Raw genomic sequence first — 16,897 nt, forward strand, 5'->3', positions numbered from 1 at the left:
GACTGAATGCGTCACTGTCCTGGTGTGTAAAGATGCATCCACGGGCCGCAGCTGACATGTGGGTGTTGAGAAAGGACGTGGGGAGGCCCCGGCCTGAGGGAGTCTGGGAGTGAGCCCAGGTGTGGGTGTGGGGGGACGGGTTCCAGGCCAGGGTTGGGCACCCGAGGGCAGCCCTGCCCCCCAGCAGCCCCGGGCTGGGCGCGGCACTCACAGCAGTATCATCTTCTGCGAGTTCAGCAGGCCGGCCCCCTCCAGGGTGAAGGTGCAGTCCAGCAGGGACACAGTGAGCGGGTTCCGCAGGGACACCTCAGCCACCAGCTTGCGGTTCTGCTTGGGCTCTCCCAGAACCTGCAAGGGCACAGGACAGACGTCAGCAGCAGGCGGGGGCGAGGCTGGGCGTCTCCGTATTTGCCCGGTGTTTGGGGAACAGAGCCGGGCCCAGCTCTGCCTCTGGCACAGGTGGGGACGCCTGCCCGGTGTCCTTCCTGGAGCAGCGCCCAGACCACATGGCCCAGGGGAAGCACAAAGCGCCTCCCTTGTTCTAGAGTCTGCAGTGGAAAGACCGCAGGCTTCAGGGCCAGGCTGCTTTGGGCCCCTTCCCCACTGTGTGACCTGGGGAAGTTACTACCCTCTCTGTGCCTTGGTTTCTCCACGGGAGAGAAGTGCCTGACCCACGAGGTTCTCATGAAGGCGAATTGAGCTGATACAGGCACGCTGGTGGCAGAATGGCCGGCACGTGCTCACCGCCCCGCCCGCTGCCGCCCCATTCCTCTAACTGCTGCACGCGGGGCTGCTGGCGCTGTGGCTCCTCCGCGTGAGCCGCTCTAGCGCTGGCAGTGGCGATGAGGAGGAGAGGTAGCTTCGACTGAGCCCTTCCGATGTGCTGGCTGCGGTTCTGTTTCCTGTGGGTACGTTTTTAATCCTTACGACACCCTCAAGTGCTAGTATTAACCCCATATTACAGATGAGTAAACTGAGGCACAGAGAGACGGAGTAACGTGCCCAGGGCCACCTAGGCACAAATCCAGGCAGGCAGACTCCAGTCCGTGCCCTTCAGTCCCCCGCCCCTTCCCGATCCCCCAGTGCCAAGTGCCGAGAGGTTCAGCCTTAGCGGTTTAGCATTCTAAGGATCCGTGGTTCTAAAATCCCTAATTCCATGACCCTATTGCTCTGGGATGCTTGGACTCATCCCTAGAGGCCACAGTCCCAGGTCCTTTCGGCTTCACGATGCATTTCTTTGATGAGGGTTTGAGCAGCCTGCGGCACCTACAGTCTTGTGGTTGCCGGGCTGCAGGGCTGCTGGGTGAGCAGGGGTGGGGGCTGCCCTCGCCCCAGCGCTGGGCTGTCCTGGGACCCTGTCCCACACCTTGCCCAGCCCACCCCTTACCCGGATCTTAATTTCTGGATTCTCCAGGTAGAGGTCCCTCTCGGCCAGCAGGTAGCTGTTGGTGTTCGAGTCCACGAGGAGGCCCCGCACCTTGATGAGGTTCGACCCCGTCAGCCAGTCGCCGTAATTCTTGTAGAGGATGCGGAAGGGAACGTCCTCCTCTGTAGGCAGGGCAGAGGGGAGGGCGCTCGTGATGGCTGGATCGTCGCTCACGAGGAGCAGGGAGGGACGTGTTTGAGGTCAGACAGCAGCGGAGCCTGCCCTGGCTGCAGAGTTACAGGGCGGAGCTGGGAGTGGGGGCAGGACAGCTGGCGGGGGCAGTGCGCGAGCTCCCACGGGTCAGGGTGCTAATGCTGCCTCTGCCCTCCTCACTGGCAACCCGGGGCAAGCCACTCCACCTCCCGGGACCTCAAGTTCACATCTGTGTAACGAAGGCGCCCATCAGCTGAGCAAGGGTCAGGGAGGTGTCATCACCCAAGTTACAGGTGAGAAAACTAAGGCTTGGGCAGGTGAAATGACATCGCCCCAGGTCACAGACATCGCCCCAGGTCACAGAGGTGGCGTGTGCATGTCGGCATTTGAACTGTCAACACGGATCTAAAGTCCATTGGCATGATCCGCACTCGCTGCCGAGCGCCTCTCGTGGGCGTGAGCCCTTCGCTCCCCCTGGGACTGGTGGTCTCGCAGCCCGCGGCATGCGGGTGGAGAAACGCCTCGCCCACGCGTGCCTGGATCGGGAGACCTGGCCTCTGGCCCTGTTTGGCCACTGGCTGGCTGTGTGAGCCTGGAAAGATGACCTCCCCCTCCCTGTCCCCTAAGACTTCTGGCACCTGCCAGGCAGAGCTAAGACCAGAGGTCATTGCAGAGCAAAGGCACACGGTGACAAGGGGATGAGAAAGAAGCCGGCAGGGCCACCCCCTCCCAGGGCAGAGCAGCGAAGCGGGGTTTTAGCCCCGTGTTTCCAGGCATACGGAAGCCGGAGGGCATCAGGTCTGTCTGGGCGAGGTGGGAGGAGAGTAAATAGAAAGGGGCTTGTGCAGGGCCACTGTGTGATCCCAGGCTCAGGCCCTGACCGTGCACCCCTGTGGGCCACGCCCCCTCTCTGGCACGCGCTGCGGTGGCCCACCTAGCCTTTCAGCCTTTCGTTCCCAGGGCGGACCTGCTCCAACCCCTAATCAGATGACGTGAGCCAGGGAAGAAAACCAAACCTTGGTGCCAAAAAGGACAGAGGGAGTGAGAATTACTAGGTCGGGGCCTGGAGGTGCAGAGTGGAAACTCTGACCGGCTCCCTGGGAGCGAAGGGAAACACTGTGTCCTCCAGGAGTCCAGAGTGTGTGGCTCCAGCTGTGGACGTTTCCAGGGGGCGGAGGCCAGGCCAGGGCTGGGCCACGGAGGGCCACCGCTCATAGGCCAGCCACCATGGCCTCGGCCTTGGGCCAGACGCTGGCCGGGAGGAAGAAACACGTGTGGCCAGTCTCGATCATTCCCTAGACAATGTGTTCTAGAAAGTGCCCTGGGGGCGGTCACTGAGGCCACAGGCTGCATTCCCAGCGGCCCACCTGGAGGCGAGGGAGGACAGAGAGCTGGAGGGCGGAGGCAGGAAGGGGAAGAGAGAGGCGGCAGGGCCAGAGGCCGGGCGGGGCCGCTGGATCCCGCTCGCGGTGCTGGGCCTGGCTTCCTGTCCGCCAGGACATGGAAGTGCCCAGATGCTATCAGCGGGGGACAGCGCGCAGCGCCGCCAAGGTGTGGGGCTTCAAGGCGACAGAGCCGGGCTCGGGTTGAGCTTGGCACCGGGGGTCCCCGCAGGACATCGGGGGCCGGCTCCAGCTTCCAGCCAGAGGGCAGCACGCAGGGCCCCTGCCCTCCCTCCTGCTCCCTGAAGGCTGCACCCTGCGGGGGTCCCCAGCAGGAGGGACCCCTCTGTTGGGAGCGCGTCCCCAGGATGACGAGAAAGGCCAGCAGGCTTGGCCAAAGCCGCCGCAGAACAGCGCTTCCAGCACCCCGATGGCGTCTGGGAGGCCAGGGCGGACTCTACAGAGGCCCGGGGGCAGCGACTTTGGCGTGCCTGGCCCAGGCCAGCAGTTCGCCTCGGGCCACACATTCCAGGAGAGGCTCTGTCGCCCAGGCCTGGGGCCGCAGTGCTGCTGTTCCCCAGGGAAGGGGGTCTGCCGAGCAGGGGTCCCCGCCCAGCCTGGCACCAGGGAGTCGCTCAAGGCCAAGGCTGGGAGGACAGCACTTCTCCCCGCTCCCGTCTCAAGGCCCGGACCCTCTCCCCCGCTGTCACCACCTGAGCTGCCCTGTCCAATACTCGGCCCTGGCCACATGTGGCTATCGAACTTTAAGTTGAATAAATTAAGCTTTAGTTCTGCAGTTGCACCGGCCACATTCCAAGAGCTCGGTAGCCACGTGGAGTTGGTGGCCACCGCACGGCACGGTGCAGATGCAGAACACCTCTGTCCCCGCAGGTAGCTCTGTGACCAGCGCCGGTCTGGAGCTCTTCTCCCTGCGGCTGAGAGCGTCCAGAGGCACGGGAGAGCTTCCCGAGGGGCAGTGGGCAGAGGATCCCGAGCTGTGAGAGGGCTGGAGACAGAGGAATTAGCTGGGGGCAGGGAGCAGAGGGTCAGGGGTGACATGAAGATGAGATGAAACAAAACACTGTAGCTGCTGAGAGGACAGGTTCAAACCTCAGCCCTGTCACTTCCCAACTGTGTTACCTGGGGGAAGTTACTTAACCTCTCTGTGCCCCCATCTCTTTATCTGGAAAACAGGGGCAATGGTAGACTCTACCTCCCACTTTTGGTATACGAGTTACACGGGCTGATATTTATAAGGTGCTTAGGACAGGGCCTGGCAGAGGTAAGCGCCATGGAAGTGTCTGGGAGATAGAACGGCAAGTGCCGAGCGCTCAGTGCGCCACTACGCACGTCGCCAGCAAGTGCTCCGGGGACACAGGGCCTCACCCGAGAAGGGCTTCAGGGTGAGGTTGAGCAGGTCCTTGGTGGCACACTCGGGCCCCATGACCCCGTTGTAGCTGACGGCGCGGGCTCGGAGCCGGAGGCGGCAGCTGTGGGTCTTGGAGGTGTTGTTGGCGATGTGGGCGAACACGTCAAAGTCGCTGCCCATGTTCATCCTCTGGTTCACGCGGATCCGCATGTCCACCCCCATCTCCTCCTTGTCCTTCTCTTCCAGTTTGTTCATGAGGTTGGCCCTCGTCAAGACTCTCTTCTCCTCGGGGGACCCTGCAGAGACAGCAAAGGAAGCCTCAGGCACAGCGGGACCAGGGATCACTGGGAAGGGGGCTGGGACGGGCAAGCTGGCTTCCCAGAGTGCTGGCTGGTGACTCAGAGCAGCCCCGGAGGATCCCCTTTTCTGCACTTTAGTGCCAGGAGGAGGCAATAGTATTGTATTTTCCACAGGTGAACTCTTGTACATCCCTCAAGACCCAGCCCCAAATGATTCCTCCTCCAGGAAGCCTTCTCAGATCACTCCTTCCCCAGGCTGTTTTCTGTTTATGTTCTTACTTGCTTGCTTTACTTTTTGTTGCTCGAAAGCTAAGACTGTGCTTTACTTATCTTTATGTCATACCCAATGCCTATAACAACACTTGGCGCATACCGGGCACCAACACGACGCAAACTTTCTCACCTCCAAGCATTTGCACAGGGACGTCTTCTACCTGAAATCCTTTTTCTCCCCTGCTCCGACTGCTCCCTTCTTTACATTCCACGCACCTCTCTCCTCTGCTCCTTTTAGTCCCCTCCCCCCAGTGTTGTTAAGTACATATCTTCTTCTTCTATCAAACCATTAGCTCTAGACCTTTCAAAGGCCAGAGACAGCGTCCTCTCTCTCTGTGTCATCCCTGCTAGCCAGAGCACGGGCATAGAATAGCCACGCCTCAGTGACCCCAGAGCCAGTGGGAGTCAGGCCAGGGCAGGGACTGTGATTTCCTAGTCCCCTCCGTGAGCCCTGCGGTGCTTGGCACACAGCGGATGCTTGGAAAATACCTACTGTATTGAGTTGGCTGTTGGATGTGCTCAAATCCGTTTTTTGAAAAATAAACCAAATCCTTTTCCCTCTTACTGATTTAACATTAGTAGCAGAAAGATATCTCATCCTTATGTCTGATTGAATTCATCACATTATCTTTAAGTTTCTCTTGGCCCATTTCTATCTGTTTTGGGGGGATTTTTTTGTTTGTTTGGGCAGTTTTTCTAGAGACAGGGTCTCACTCTGTCACCTGGCTGGAGTGCAGTGGCACAATCATAGCTCACGGCAGCCTTGAGGCCTGATCCTCCTGCCTCAGCCTCTTGAGTAGCTGGGACTACAGGAGCGTGCCATCGTGCCTGGCTAATTGTTTTACGTTTTATTTTTAGAGATGGGGGGACGTTCTGTTGCCCATGCTTGTCTCGAACTCGTGGCCTCAAGCGATCCTCCCACCTCGGCCTCCCAAAATGCTGGGATTACAGGCGTGAGCCACCGTGCCCGGCTGACATTTCTCTTTAATTCAACCCCTCTTCATCCCCCTTCATGCCCCTTTTCCCAGCTGTATGTCAAATACTACAAAAACCAACACTGCAAAGTCCCAGGAAACTCTCCTCCATGGACTCTGCGGACTCTCAAGCCGCCCTAGTACAGACGCATCGTAATAAAAAAAAAGCGTGGAGTTGCCCGTGTATCGTAGTAGGTCCTGCTGCTGACACATGCTATTAACAAACGACATAATAACACAGACACCAATTTTTCTGTTACGACGCATGCCTTTCCTATACAATAGCTGTCCCCTACAGTTTGATGAAGAGTCAACCCAACCAAAAAAGCAAGGCTTAAAAACTGAATCGAATCCTGTTGTGGAATATAGAATGCTTTTCCCAAATGAACACTCCTCTACCACTGCGCTTGTTGCTAAGCAGTTGCTAAACTTCTCGAGTGCAGGCTGCCGGACGCAACACACACGTATGCACGCAAGCCTGCTGGGCCGCTGACATGGGGCGCCTCTCTGCAAGGCCACGTTCGGGGCTCCGAGCCACAGGACACCTACCCTCCGGGTATTTGTAGTTAAGGGTGATGTCCTCCCGCTCGTCGCTGCCCAGGCTCTTGGTGCTGATGTTCTGCCCCACCACCGTGGAACGGTTGATGGATTTGTGCATGGTCCCGTCTTCCTGAAGGATCCAGTCCACCACTTCCGCGTTGACCTCGGCAAAGACAAACGGCGCGTCGTACTTGGTCTTCAGGTCGCCCTCCTTGATGGCGCGAACGGAAACCGGGCCACAGCAGTACGTCCCTGCTCAGGGGGGAGAAGAGGGAGAGACGGGTCTGGACCGAGGGGAGGGTGCCATTCTCCAAAACCCTCCACGGCTGAAGCACAAGTAGCAGAAAACCTCGAGACCACGCAGCCCTTTGACTCAGGGCCTCCGTGCGTAAGAGGGCACCATGGGGCGAACAGGACTCTGCAGTGCAGCTTTTAGAGTTCAAATCCCAGCTCGGCTTCTCGTTAGCTGGGTGAGTGACTTTGGGCCAGTCGTTAACTTCTGCAAGCTGCAGATTTGTGTAGGGATTCTATCTGAACCTACCTAACGAGGACTCGCGAGTTGCAGAGGTAAAGCTCTTAGCATAGACTAAAGGCAAGTATTGGATAAAGTAGAAATGCACCCCAAGGCACCCTAAGGGAATGGCGGAGTCAGAGAGCAGACGACACGTCAGGAGGGAGGGCATCTGCCTTGTCCAGCCTCGTACCGAGGGTGGAAGTCCGTGCCCGGCGTGGCGTCAGCCCCAGGGACTGTGTCCTGTCGATGAACGCGGGTGACGGGTGTTTATCTCGGCGTGGTTCATAACCGCCCCCACCGTCCACAGACTCAACTGCTGAGGACTGGAGGCTGGGTACACGCAGTCTAGCACATCCACGTGATGGAACATGGTGACACTAACTTAAAATTCAAACCACAGGAAACCGTCTGATGGAGAATGCTAATGATACACCGAGAAGCAGATAGAGCCAGGAAAAAAGGCTCCATGAAGCAGCCGGAGTTCCTACATTCGGGTCCACGGGGACCCCCAAGTCGCTACCAACAGAATTCAGGGCTCCATGAACTTGGACGGGGAAAGGGGCATCTTTATTTTCACTCTACTTTGGTAGCAGCTCCTTCGATTGCGAAAGCAGGCTACGAACCACAGTAGCCTCGGGGCACTTACGACCTGTCACCCGTATGAACCACAAACGTGCTCATATCGCCTCACAGTTGTCACAGGTAGCGGGAATTGTAACTTATGCTCTTCTCTAGCACTATATTACAGAACTTGCCCTACCACTAGACTGTGTTATGTAAAAAAAAGCAGGTATTGTTGCATCATAAATTTATTTTTTAAAACTTGTGATAGCTCTATTTCAATTAATTGATTTTCTTTTGTAACCTTGTGCATTATATTCTATGCATTTAAAAATATTCTGAGAAAGGGGCCAATGCTTCATCAAATTTTGCTTTGCCACACGCACACACACACACATATAATTTGAAGTTACTAGAAGCTATGTGTGAATGTTAATGATGCTTATTTTAGGGAGAAAGGACAAAGATGATGTTTTGTTTTCTTCTTTGTGTTTCTCCGTACGGTTTCTGTTTTCCACAGTACATGTGAGTTCCTTTTCAAATTATAAAAAAAAAGTGTCTTATGAAAATATAAGTGAGGTCCCTCCACCCTTGTGTAGACCCACCAGTGGTCTTGGGGTTAGGCTCCTAGTTCTGCCACTCTCCAGCCCAGTCACTAACTCTCCAGGCCTCAGTTTTCCCATCTGGGTGATGGGTGTGCTTGCCTACCTTCGCTCTTCTCCTGGGGCGTTGGGTCCAGGGCCTGCCAGCCATCATAGCCCGGCTCCAGGTCCGGTCTGGTCATCCAGGACTCCACCCAGCAGTGGTAGTTCCTGGGTGGGAAATGGGGCAGGACGTGGCTGACCTTGAGCATCACCTCCGCGGGCAGACTGCCCCGTGCAGTGCGTGCCCCAGATGCACCCTCCTCGTGTCCCAAACCGGCCCCCACCCCCCACCTGCCCCCGCTCTGCTCGTCCTCCTCGCTGGGCGCTCACTCCTACACCTCAGAGCCCTGCACAGGCTCGGCCCTGGGTCGGGCCTCACTGCCACCCCCCTGGACCACACCCAGCCCCCTGCCTCCTCTCTCGCCCTCCAGCTGCTGGTCCGCAGTCATCAGCACAGCCCTTTCCCACCGTGAAGCTTTGAACGACAACGCATTGCCTTCGGAATGAAGCCCTGGCTCCCGGATCTGGCATCCTGGACTCCCGACAACCCCCGCAGCATGATTCTACCCGGCACTTCATGTACAGGGCTGTAGGTGGCTTTCCTTCCTCTAGGCCTCTGCTCATGCTGTCCCTCCCCAAGCCTGTCCAGATACTGCTCAACTCTTAATGCCCAAGTCACATGTGACCTCCTCCAGGAAGCCTTCCCAGGTTTCTTCTTCATGGGCCCCGACTTCGCCCCGGGCGCCACCTTACCAGATCATCTCGTTGTTGTTACCCTGGACCTCCCCGAACTCATTGCGGTAGTACTCGATGATAAGGTTGCTGTTCTGGTCGTGGGCTGAGTTATAGTTGGTCACGACTCGGGTGGGGACACCGAGGCACCGCAGCACTGTGGGGGGTGTGGAGAGAGGGCTTGGGGACGAGCTAAGGCCCTGGGGCTCTGGGCCTCCACATGCCCATCTGCACCCTGGGGAGCACTGTACCCACTGCCCGGGTGGTGAGGGTGTGGGCCTGCACAATGGCGCCCACCTCGCTGGTCACCCCATGTCCGCTCTGCCCCTCTCACATCACAGCTGCCAGAAGGGGACTCTAACGTGCAAGTCTGACATCAACACCCCTCTGACAGAGCCCCCATGGCCCCCACAGCCCCTGAGGTCAAGGCCGGAGCCCTGGCTGCGGCCCTCGCCCCGCAGGGCCTGGTGCCTGGCCACCTCCTTGCTCGCTCTGCTCCGCGCGCTGGCCCCCACGCTCCATGCTCCTGCCAGCCCCAGGGCCCTGGCCTGCGCTGCTCCCTGCCTGGAACGCCTCGCTGCCAGGTCCCGGTCGCCCACGCGCTCACAGTGCAACCGGCATCACCGCTAACGTCCGGCACGCGGGGGCTCTTCAGTCAGTGCCCTGGGGACAGCAGGGCTGTCTCACGTCATAGCCCCAGAGCCCAGCTCGGGCCTGGTATGGAGCATTTTGTCAAATGGGACGAGGGGCAGGTGAAGGAGAGAGGGAGGGAGAGACGGGGAGAGTTAATGAATGACCGAATTCCCCAAAGCAGGGATTCAGAGTGAGAGGCTCAGAGCAGAGCAGGCGGGAGGGGGACAGAGGGCAGGAGATCCAGCTTCTTCTTCCACTGTGTGACCCGGGGCAGTCCCTTCACCTCTCTGGGCCTGGGTCCTGTCTCTGTGTGCGTCCGTGCCAAAGCCCTGCCTGCGGGGAAGGGGCTGGAGCGCACGGGCAGGCTAAACGGGGACTGCGCGTGAACCGGCCCTGCCGCCCAGCTCGGCTCCGCAGGCCAAGCGCGCTGGCGGGCAGGCGGGACGGCGGGCAGGAGGGACAGCCAGCACGGAACTGCCGGGGGCGCCCCTGCTCCTAGAATTACGGGAGCTTTCGCACCTTCACTTTTAAGATGCGCTTTTTATGTACATTGTGAGCGCCACATTCTCCGGGCAGGATAACTATCTAAACGGTGAAGAGAAACGAAAAGCCTAGTAGCCTAGTCAGTGTGACCTACGGGGCTTCGGTTTGACCTTTGTTCCACTGAAGCTGAGTTTCGGGAAGGGGAAGGGGCAGGGATGGGACCTTTGCCGTGTGCCCGCCAGGGCACGGGCTTCCCAGACGGCCCTGGACTGCGGCCAGGAGACGCGGGGCGCCGGGAGGAGGGAGGAGCAGCTGGGCCCAAACCCGCTGCCGCCCCCAGCCAAGGCTGGTGTCCCCACCCCAGGTCCTGCCCTACTGCGAGACGGGGCTCTGAGTACAGACCAGAGCCTTGGCAAGGAGCCTGTCCCTGCTGCCCAAGGAGCCAGGCCCCATCCTGCCCCTGGGGTGGTGTCCCACGAGGCCTCAACGTCACAGCCTAACGGAGGCGGCCCCAGCACCGCGCACAGCTGGCTCAGCGCTAGCAGCTGTGTGACCTTGGGCAAGCCACTTCCCCCCTCTGAGCCTCCGTTTCCTCCCGGCAGGGGAAGCTAATAATAGTGGCCTGCGGGGATGCCGCGATGATTCAGAGGCCAGGGCTGTGGGCAGGTCGCGTCTGCCCGGGCCGGAGCAAGCGCCGAGAGGCACTCAGGAACGGCTAAGTGTGTCACGGTGCCGTCACGGCGGCTCACGTCCAGTCGGTGCTGGCTGACTCACGGGCGTTGAGGGAATTCCCAGGGATCAGGCTGAGGATGCCGGAATCCCAGCTTCCCCCGGAAACCCCTAAACCCATGGCCGAGCTGAGCCAGCGTGTACCAAATGACATCTCCCTGGGCCCAAGCGCTCCCTGGGAGTTAGGTCAGTCGCTGCAGTCATCATTTTATAGGTGAGGAAACTGAGGCTCAGAGACATCTATTCTCTTGCCCAAGTCCACCCAGGGCCCGGAGGCAGAGCCGGGATTCCAACCCCGACAGGCCAGCTCCAGAGCCCGAGGACCGGGTCACCAGTCGGCTCTGCATAAACGCTCCCGGGCCAAGGTGGTGAGACGGTCCTTATGCGACCACGTGTTTTCCTGGCTCCATCACGCACGGCCTGGGAAGAGGCCGCAGGGGCCAGGACACAGCCCTGGCCTTGTGGAGGGGACAGTCGAGGGCAGGAGCTGCTGCTAAACCTTCAGGTGGCCACAGCCCAAGGTGACAAAGGCTTCTACAGGTGAGGCTGGGGACCCAGGCCACGGATTGTGGGTTTCTCCGGGCAAATTCATGGGGTTCTCTGGAAAGATGTGTTTTAGGCCTCTCAGAGGGAAGGGGTCCAGAGGAGGGGACCCCATTCCCTGAAAGGGGAGTTCAGAGGTCACAGGGCAACAGAGAGTCACAGGCAGAGAGGCAGGGGTGGGGAGAAACAAGGACAGCCAAGCTGAGAACGTGGGCCAGGCTGCCCTGCCCTGGCCTGACAGCGTGAGAACAGGGAACCTTCTCTAGGCCTTAGCACTGGTTTTGGAGTCAGAAAAGCTGAGAACCCCAGATCAGCCTCTTAGATTTCCTGAGCCCAATAATCAATAATAATAATAATAATAATAGTAATAAACAGCATCACATATATAAGTATTTGCTGTTGTGCACCTGAAATCATTTCAAGCACCTCACACGTATGAGCTCTTTAATCCTCACAACCGTTCCAGCACAAAGGGATCGTTATCATGCCCATTTCACTGATAACAGAACCAAGAGGCTCAGAGAGGTTAAGTGATTTACGCAAGGACACACAGCTGGTCAGGAGCAGAGCTAGGACGTGAACCCAGGCCTTGACTCCAGAGTCTGTTCAGAACCTGTATGTGACACTAATCCATTCTCATCAGCCCCGCTGTCAACCTGAGAGCGATCGTCAATGTTTGCTGGGCTTACATTTTTAAGATTTATTTTGTTTTTAGATTCATTTTCCTTTTTTGGTTTTAAGTTGCTTTTTAAAATCTTTCCCCCTCTCCATTTTAGAATGTGCTCTCTCTTTCTTGGCGTTGATGATATTACAGTTATTGTCCGGGCCGGGTTCTGTGCTGAGCAGCTGTGTGCCACACCCACCCCAGGAAGTCGGTCCTGTTGTTGTCTCCATTTTACAGATGTGGAAACTGAGATTCAGAGAGAGGTCATCCGCTCAAGGTCACAGCAAGTGAGTGGGGAGGGGGCATTTTTAACTCAGGTGTGCCTGGCACCGGAGCCCACGTGCTCGGCCCTGAGCCCGCGCTGTCTCCCAAACCGTATCCCTCCACCCTAACGACCACCCTGGAGGCAGTTGTTGGAAACACGACCAGAGAGGGTGGCCGAAGGCTGCAGGCCACACAGCGCACTGATGGCGTTGGTGGCAGAGGCAGGCCCAGGCGTGGGGTGTCCTGACTCCCGCAGCCCGCACCCGGGCGTGCAGCTCACCCGTGCAGGCCACGGCGGCGAAGACCCAGCACTGGCCGTACTTGACGGGGCTGTAGCCGGAGTTCTTCCAGCGCTGCAGGATGTCCACGCTGCCGAGCCAGGACGTGGGGCTGATGCCGTCCTTATAGTCATTGTCCCAGCGTCCCAGCAGCACGCCCTGGTCATCGTTGCAGTTGACCTGCAACCAGCGGGGCATCGTGGGGACTGAGCGGGGAGGGGGGACGGCTCTCTGTGGCGGCTGTGCCAGGATGAGCCCGAGCACAGCAGGCGGGGACCGCAAGTGAGGAGCTCCAGGGGCAGGGACAGCAGGTGGAGGGGGCCCCAGCGCCACAGACTGGTGTGCTGGCGATGGCGGGGCTGGCAACAGGGTGCAGAAGAGAGACGGGGTGCGGGCAGGAAGGAGGTGGAAAGGGGTCAAGGTCAGAACGTGATGCTGGAGATGTGGCCGTGTCCTGTGAGCACGCGGTTGCTGGGGAGTGATTCAGCGTCTTACAGCGCCCTGAGTTTTACAATGACCTGCTCTAGCCCCTGCCCAGATTGCACTGTCCGCCCCCCCCCCCCCAGATTCCCACTACTCCAAGAATAAAGTCTGGCCCCCTGCCCCTGGCCCACGAGGGCCCCCTCGGTCGGCCCCTGCCCACCCTGCAGCCCCTCCCGCGCCCAAGCCCCGAGTCCTCTGCTGTGTCCTCTGCCTGGAATGCCCCTGCCCCTGATCACCACCCAGGGAGCCCCGGCCCCCCACTAAGCCAGGCGGCCTCACACACCCGAGCTCCCCTGCGCATGCGCCGTGGCGTACGCCTGCTCGCTCACCCACAAGACGCCTCCCCTCGCCCACCCGGTGGGACGCAAGCTCTCTGACGTCAGGGGCCCTAGGAGACTCGTAGTCAGCTGTGTCCCCTGCGCCTAGGACACAGGGGGCACTTGGCAAATATTTGCGGAAGAAACCCGTAAATGAATTGCTTTGGGGAACACATGGCGTGGCCCCCATTTGTGCGAATCTCATCTTTCCAAACATAAGTCTCTTCGCTGAGACTTGCCTCCGGGTCCCCCACGGCGCCCGGCACATGGTGTGGCCTGTGTCACCGCTGGGAGGGAGGAGCCTGCGGGAGCCCAGGTGGCCCAACCCTGGGTGGGCCGCCCCTCACTCACCATGTTGCTCACCACGCGGGCTATGTAGATGGGGCTGGTGCGGCTGGAGCAGTCCTGGCCGGCATTCTGCAGGCACTTGGGGTTGATGTCCAGGAGCGCCAGGCAGATGTCCAGGATCCCATCTTCAAACTGTGTCAGAGGAAACCAGAGGAGAAAGAGGGAGCTGAGAAGCCACCTCCTCCAGGAAGCCTGCCTTGAATCCCCTGGCAGCTGCAGGCCCTCTCTGCTGTCTCGGACCAGCTGCCCGGGCCCAGGAGGGAGCGGGTAGGGACGACACCTGGGCAGGCCGGGAGGTCCGTCTGCACCCAGGGCCCGGCTGCGGGGCCTGGGACTCCGGGTGGAGCACAGAGCGGGGGCCCAGCGTCCCTGGGCTTCCCTTCCCCTCAGAGCCACTTCAGGCCTGCCACTTGCACCCTCCCCTCCCTGCCCAGCCCAATCTCCCTGTTCCCCTAAGGCCTGCCTCACCCTGCAGAGCCCGCCCTCCCGCGACACAGCCCCCACGCTGCTCTGAGGGCAACAACGGGTCAGAAAGACGTAAATCCAATCCCATCACGCCTCCGTCTCTCTGCACCCACAGGGAAATCTTCTCCCCAGGCCTGCAAGGCCCTCGGGATTGCACCCTGCCCCCTCTTTGACCTCATATCTGGTCAGTGTCACCCACACTCACTCTGCCCCAGGCTCGCTGCCTCAGGGCCTTTGCACTCTCTATTTCATCTGCTGGGAATGCACTTCCTGCCACTATCTGCGTGGCTCACACCTTCTCATCCTTGCAATTCAAATGTTATCTTCATCAAAAGCAGGGCCCCGTTCTTTTCATCTTCCACTGCACCACCCATCTGACATCTCCAGGCACTCTGCTGTCTGCCCCTGGGCCCCATCTCTGTGGTCTTTCCCCGACCAGGCCTTGTCACAGGTCTGTCTCCAAGCTGCACAACAGGGTCTGACCCCCCTGTGGCTCCCGACGGCATCAGCCTGATGTTCAGGGCTGTTCGCAACCCGCACGCTGCTACCTTCTCCCACCTGGTCTCCGGGGCTCCTGCACGCACAAAGTACTCCCCGAGCTACCACGTACTTCTCAGGTGCAACAAAAACTTTCCACCTCTGAGCTTTCACTTGTGTAGCTCCTTTGCATAGCACATGGTGCACCCACCTCCTTCCATGGCAAACTCCTACTTATTCTTCAAAGCCCAGCCCAAATGTTCCCTACTTTAAGAAGTCCTCCCTGATCCCATGGGCTATTACCCCTTCCCTCCTCTGAGTCTCATCTTCCTGGACTGTAATCACTTCTAGAAGTTTTGTGAGGGCCAAGTCCCACAGCCCAGCACAAGCCTAGATAGAAAACAGGGCCTCAGGAAACGAAAGGAAGGACATGACTTTGTTCTGTCTCTCAAGAGAGAATAAAAAGCCCTGAGAAATAAGAGCCAATTAATTTTCTGATGTATTTTATGCATCGTAGTTATAGCACCATTTGTTTTTGTTTTTTTTTCTTTTTTTTTTTTTGAGACAGAGTCTCACTCTGTTGCCCCAGCTAGAGTGCCGTGGCGTCAGCCTAGCTCACAGCAACCTCAAACTCCTGGGCTCAAGCAATCCTTCTGCCTCAGCCTCCCGAGTAGCTAGGACTACAGGCATGTGCCACCATGCCCGGCTAATTTTTTTTTAATTTTTAGTAGAGTCGGGGTCTCACTCTTACTCAGGCTGGTCTCAAACTCCTAAGCTCAATCCATCCTTGGCCTTGGCCTCCCAGAGTGCTAGGATTACAGGTGTGAGCCACTGCGGTGGCCACCAACATTTCACTTACATCCCACAGCAGGATACAGGATTGCTGGGGAGGTATTTTTGCAATTTTTCTGCCCAGTATTCGAATGAAGAAACCATGATGGGAGCCCACAGCCACAAAGGGAGGAATTCCCTGCGGTCCCAGGGCAGGACTTCCCAGGCCTGAACATCGGACCCTGCCCCACATGCTGCCGGGAGAGGCCTCAGGTTGGACCCTACTCTAGGAGGCCAGCACCTCCTAATACACCAGGAGGTTGAGGGGCTGGGGGTGTGATGGCTCTGCTTCATGAGTTTTCTCCAAAGAGTCGTAAGAACTTTTATGGCTGGCTAAACGGTAAAGGAAATAAGAGCACTGACGTGGAGAACCGGCCCAGGCTGGCTGGCTGGAGAGCCAGAAGCCACACAACATGGGGATGAACCGCCAGCTGAGCCCAGCCCAGCCCAGCCCAGGCAGCCACACTGTGGCTGACTCATAGATTTGGGAGAAATAATAAATGGTGGTTGTTCTTAGCCTCTAAGTTTCAGGCTTGTTTGTTGTTCAGCAGCAGCACCTGACAGCTACAACCAGACCACTGGTTCTCAAAGTGTGGTCCCTGGACAAGCAGCCTCTGCATCACCTCGAACTTGTTGTTATTAATGTAAATGCGAACCCTCAGCCCCTACCCAGACTTACTGAATCAAAACCCAGGAGTGGGCCCAGGGATGTGGGCTTTAACACGCTTTCCCAGTGGTTCTGGTGTATGCTTAAGTTTGAGAACCACCGATCTGGGTAACAGTTTAAAACCCCTTCTCAGCCTAGCACGAGGTGAGCGTACTCCAAGCACTGCCTATTATTTTGATATAGGGCCTTACCTGTTCCCCTTTTCCCCCTCCCAGAATGCCCACTAACTTCACAGCTCCTAGAGGCTCTAATTCTTTCCCTACCTTGAACCCAGGGCCACCGTCTCTGCTGTGGGACCTCAAGCCAGTCTTAGCCTTCTCTGAGCCTTCAGCCATTGCAGGGCCTCTGCACCCCTGACATCGTGCAGTGGGCACCCCTGTGACCTGTTCATGCCTTCTTTGCAGCTTTGGTGGCCTCAGGCACACGCCCAGCACGCAGAGGGGCCGGGTTGGACGTGGGGGAGGAGGCGGGGCAGGGCACGCCTACCTGTCCGAAGTTCCAGGGAATGCTGTTGATGAAGCGGGACGAGCCCTGGTAGATGAAGCCCTGCTGGGTGAGGATGTACTCCTGCCGCTCCTCCTCCGACGGCATGTGCACGGCGTCCTCTGCGGGCAGGGAGAAAGGGCCCCAGCTCTGGGCCTGGAGAGGCCGACACGACAGTCCCCAGGCCAAGCCCGCGCCTTGGCCCTTTAATCTTTTACTCAGAAAAACGAATCATGAACTCATTATCCCATGCCATGGAGACACGGTGCTACTGACGGGTGACAACAAAGGCTGCCATTTACCCAACGCTCGCCACGTGCCAGGACCTCTGAGAAATGTAGGGCTTATATTAATTCACTTAATCC

General features: G+C 58.4%; 1 protein-coding gene across 1 annotated transcript in view; it reads right to left on the reverse strand.

Annotated features, from left to right (window-relative positions):
- The window catches only part of TGM2 (transglutaminase 2), a 31,051-nt gene that overhangs the window by 2,654 nt on the left and 11,500 nt on the right, over positions 1-16,897 (reverse strand). The window contains exons 4-12 of the mRNA XM_012755219.3: positions 16,536-16,654; positions 13,613-13,741; positions 12,464-12,641; positions 8,889-9,024; positions 8,200-8,303; positions 6,426-6,668; positions 4,348-4,626; positions 1,388-1,548; positions 212-348 (exon numbers count right to left, since the gene is read on the reverse strand). Of these exons, the coding sequence (XP_012610673.2) occupies positions 212-348; positions 1,388-1,548; positions 4,348-4,626; positions 6,426-6,668; positions 8,200-8,303; positions 8,889-9,024; positions 12,464-12,641; positions 13,613-13,741; positions 16,536-16,654 (1,486 nt within the window). The remainder of the gene's footprint in view (positions 1-211; positions 349-1,387; positions 1,549-4,347; positions 4,627-6,425; positions 6,669-8,199; positions 8,304-8,888; positions 9,025-12,463; positions 12,642-13,612; positions 13,742-16,535; positions 16,655-16,897) is intronic.

This window comes from Microcebus murinus, chromosome 16, assembly GCF_040939455.1.
Source record: "Microcebus murinus isolate Inina chromosome 16, M.murinus_Inina_mat1.0, whole genome shotgun sequence".
Lineage (NCBI taxonomy): Eukaryota > Metazoa > Chordata > Mammalia > Primates > Cheirogaleidae > Microcebus > Microcebus murinus.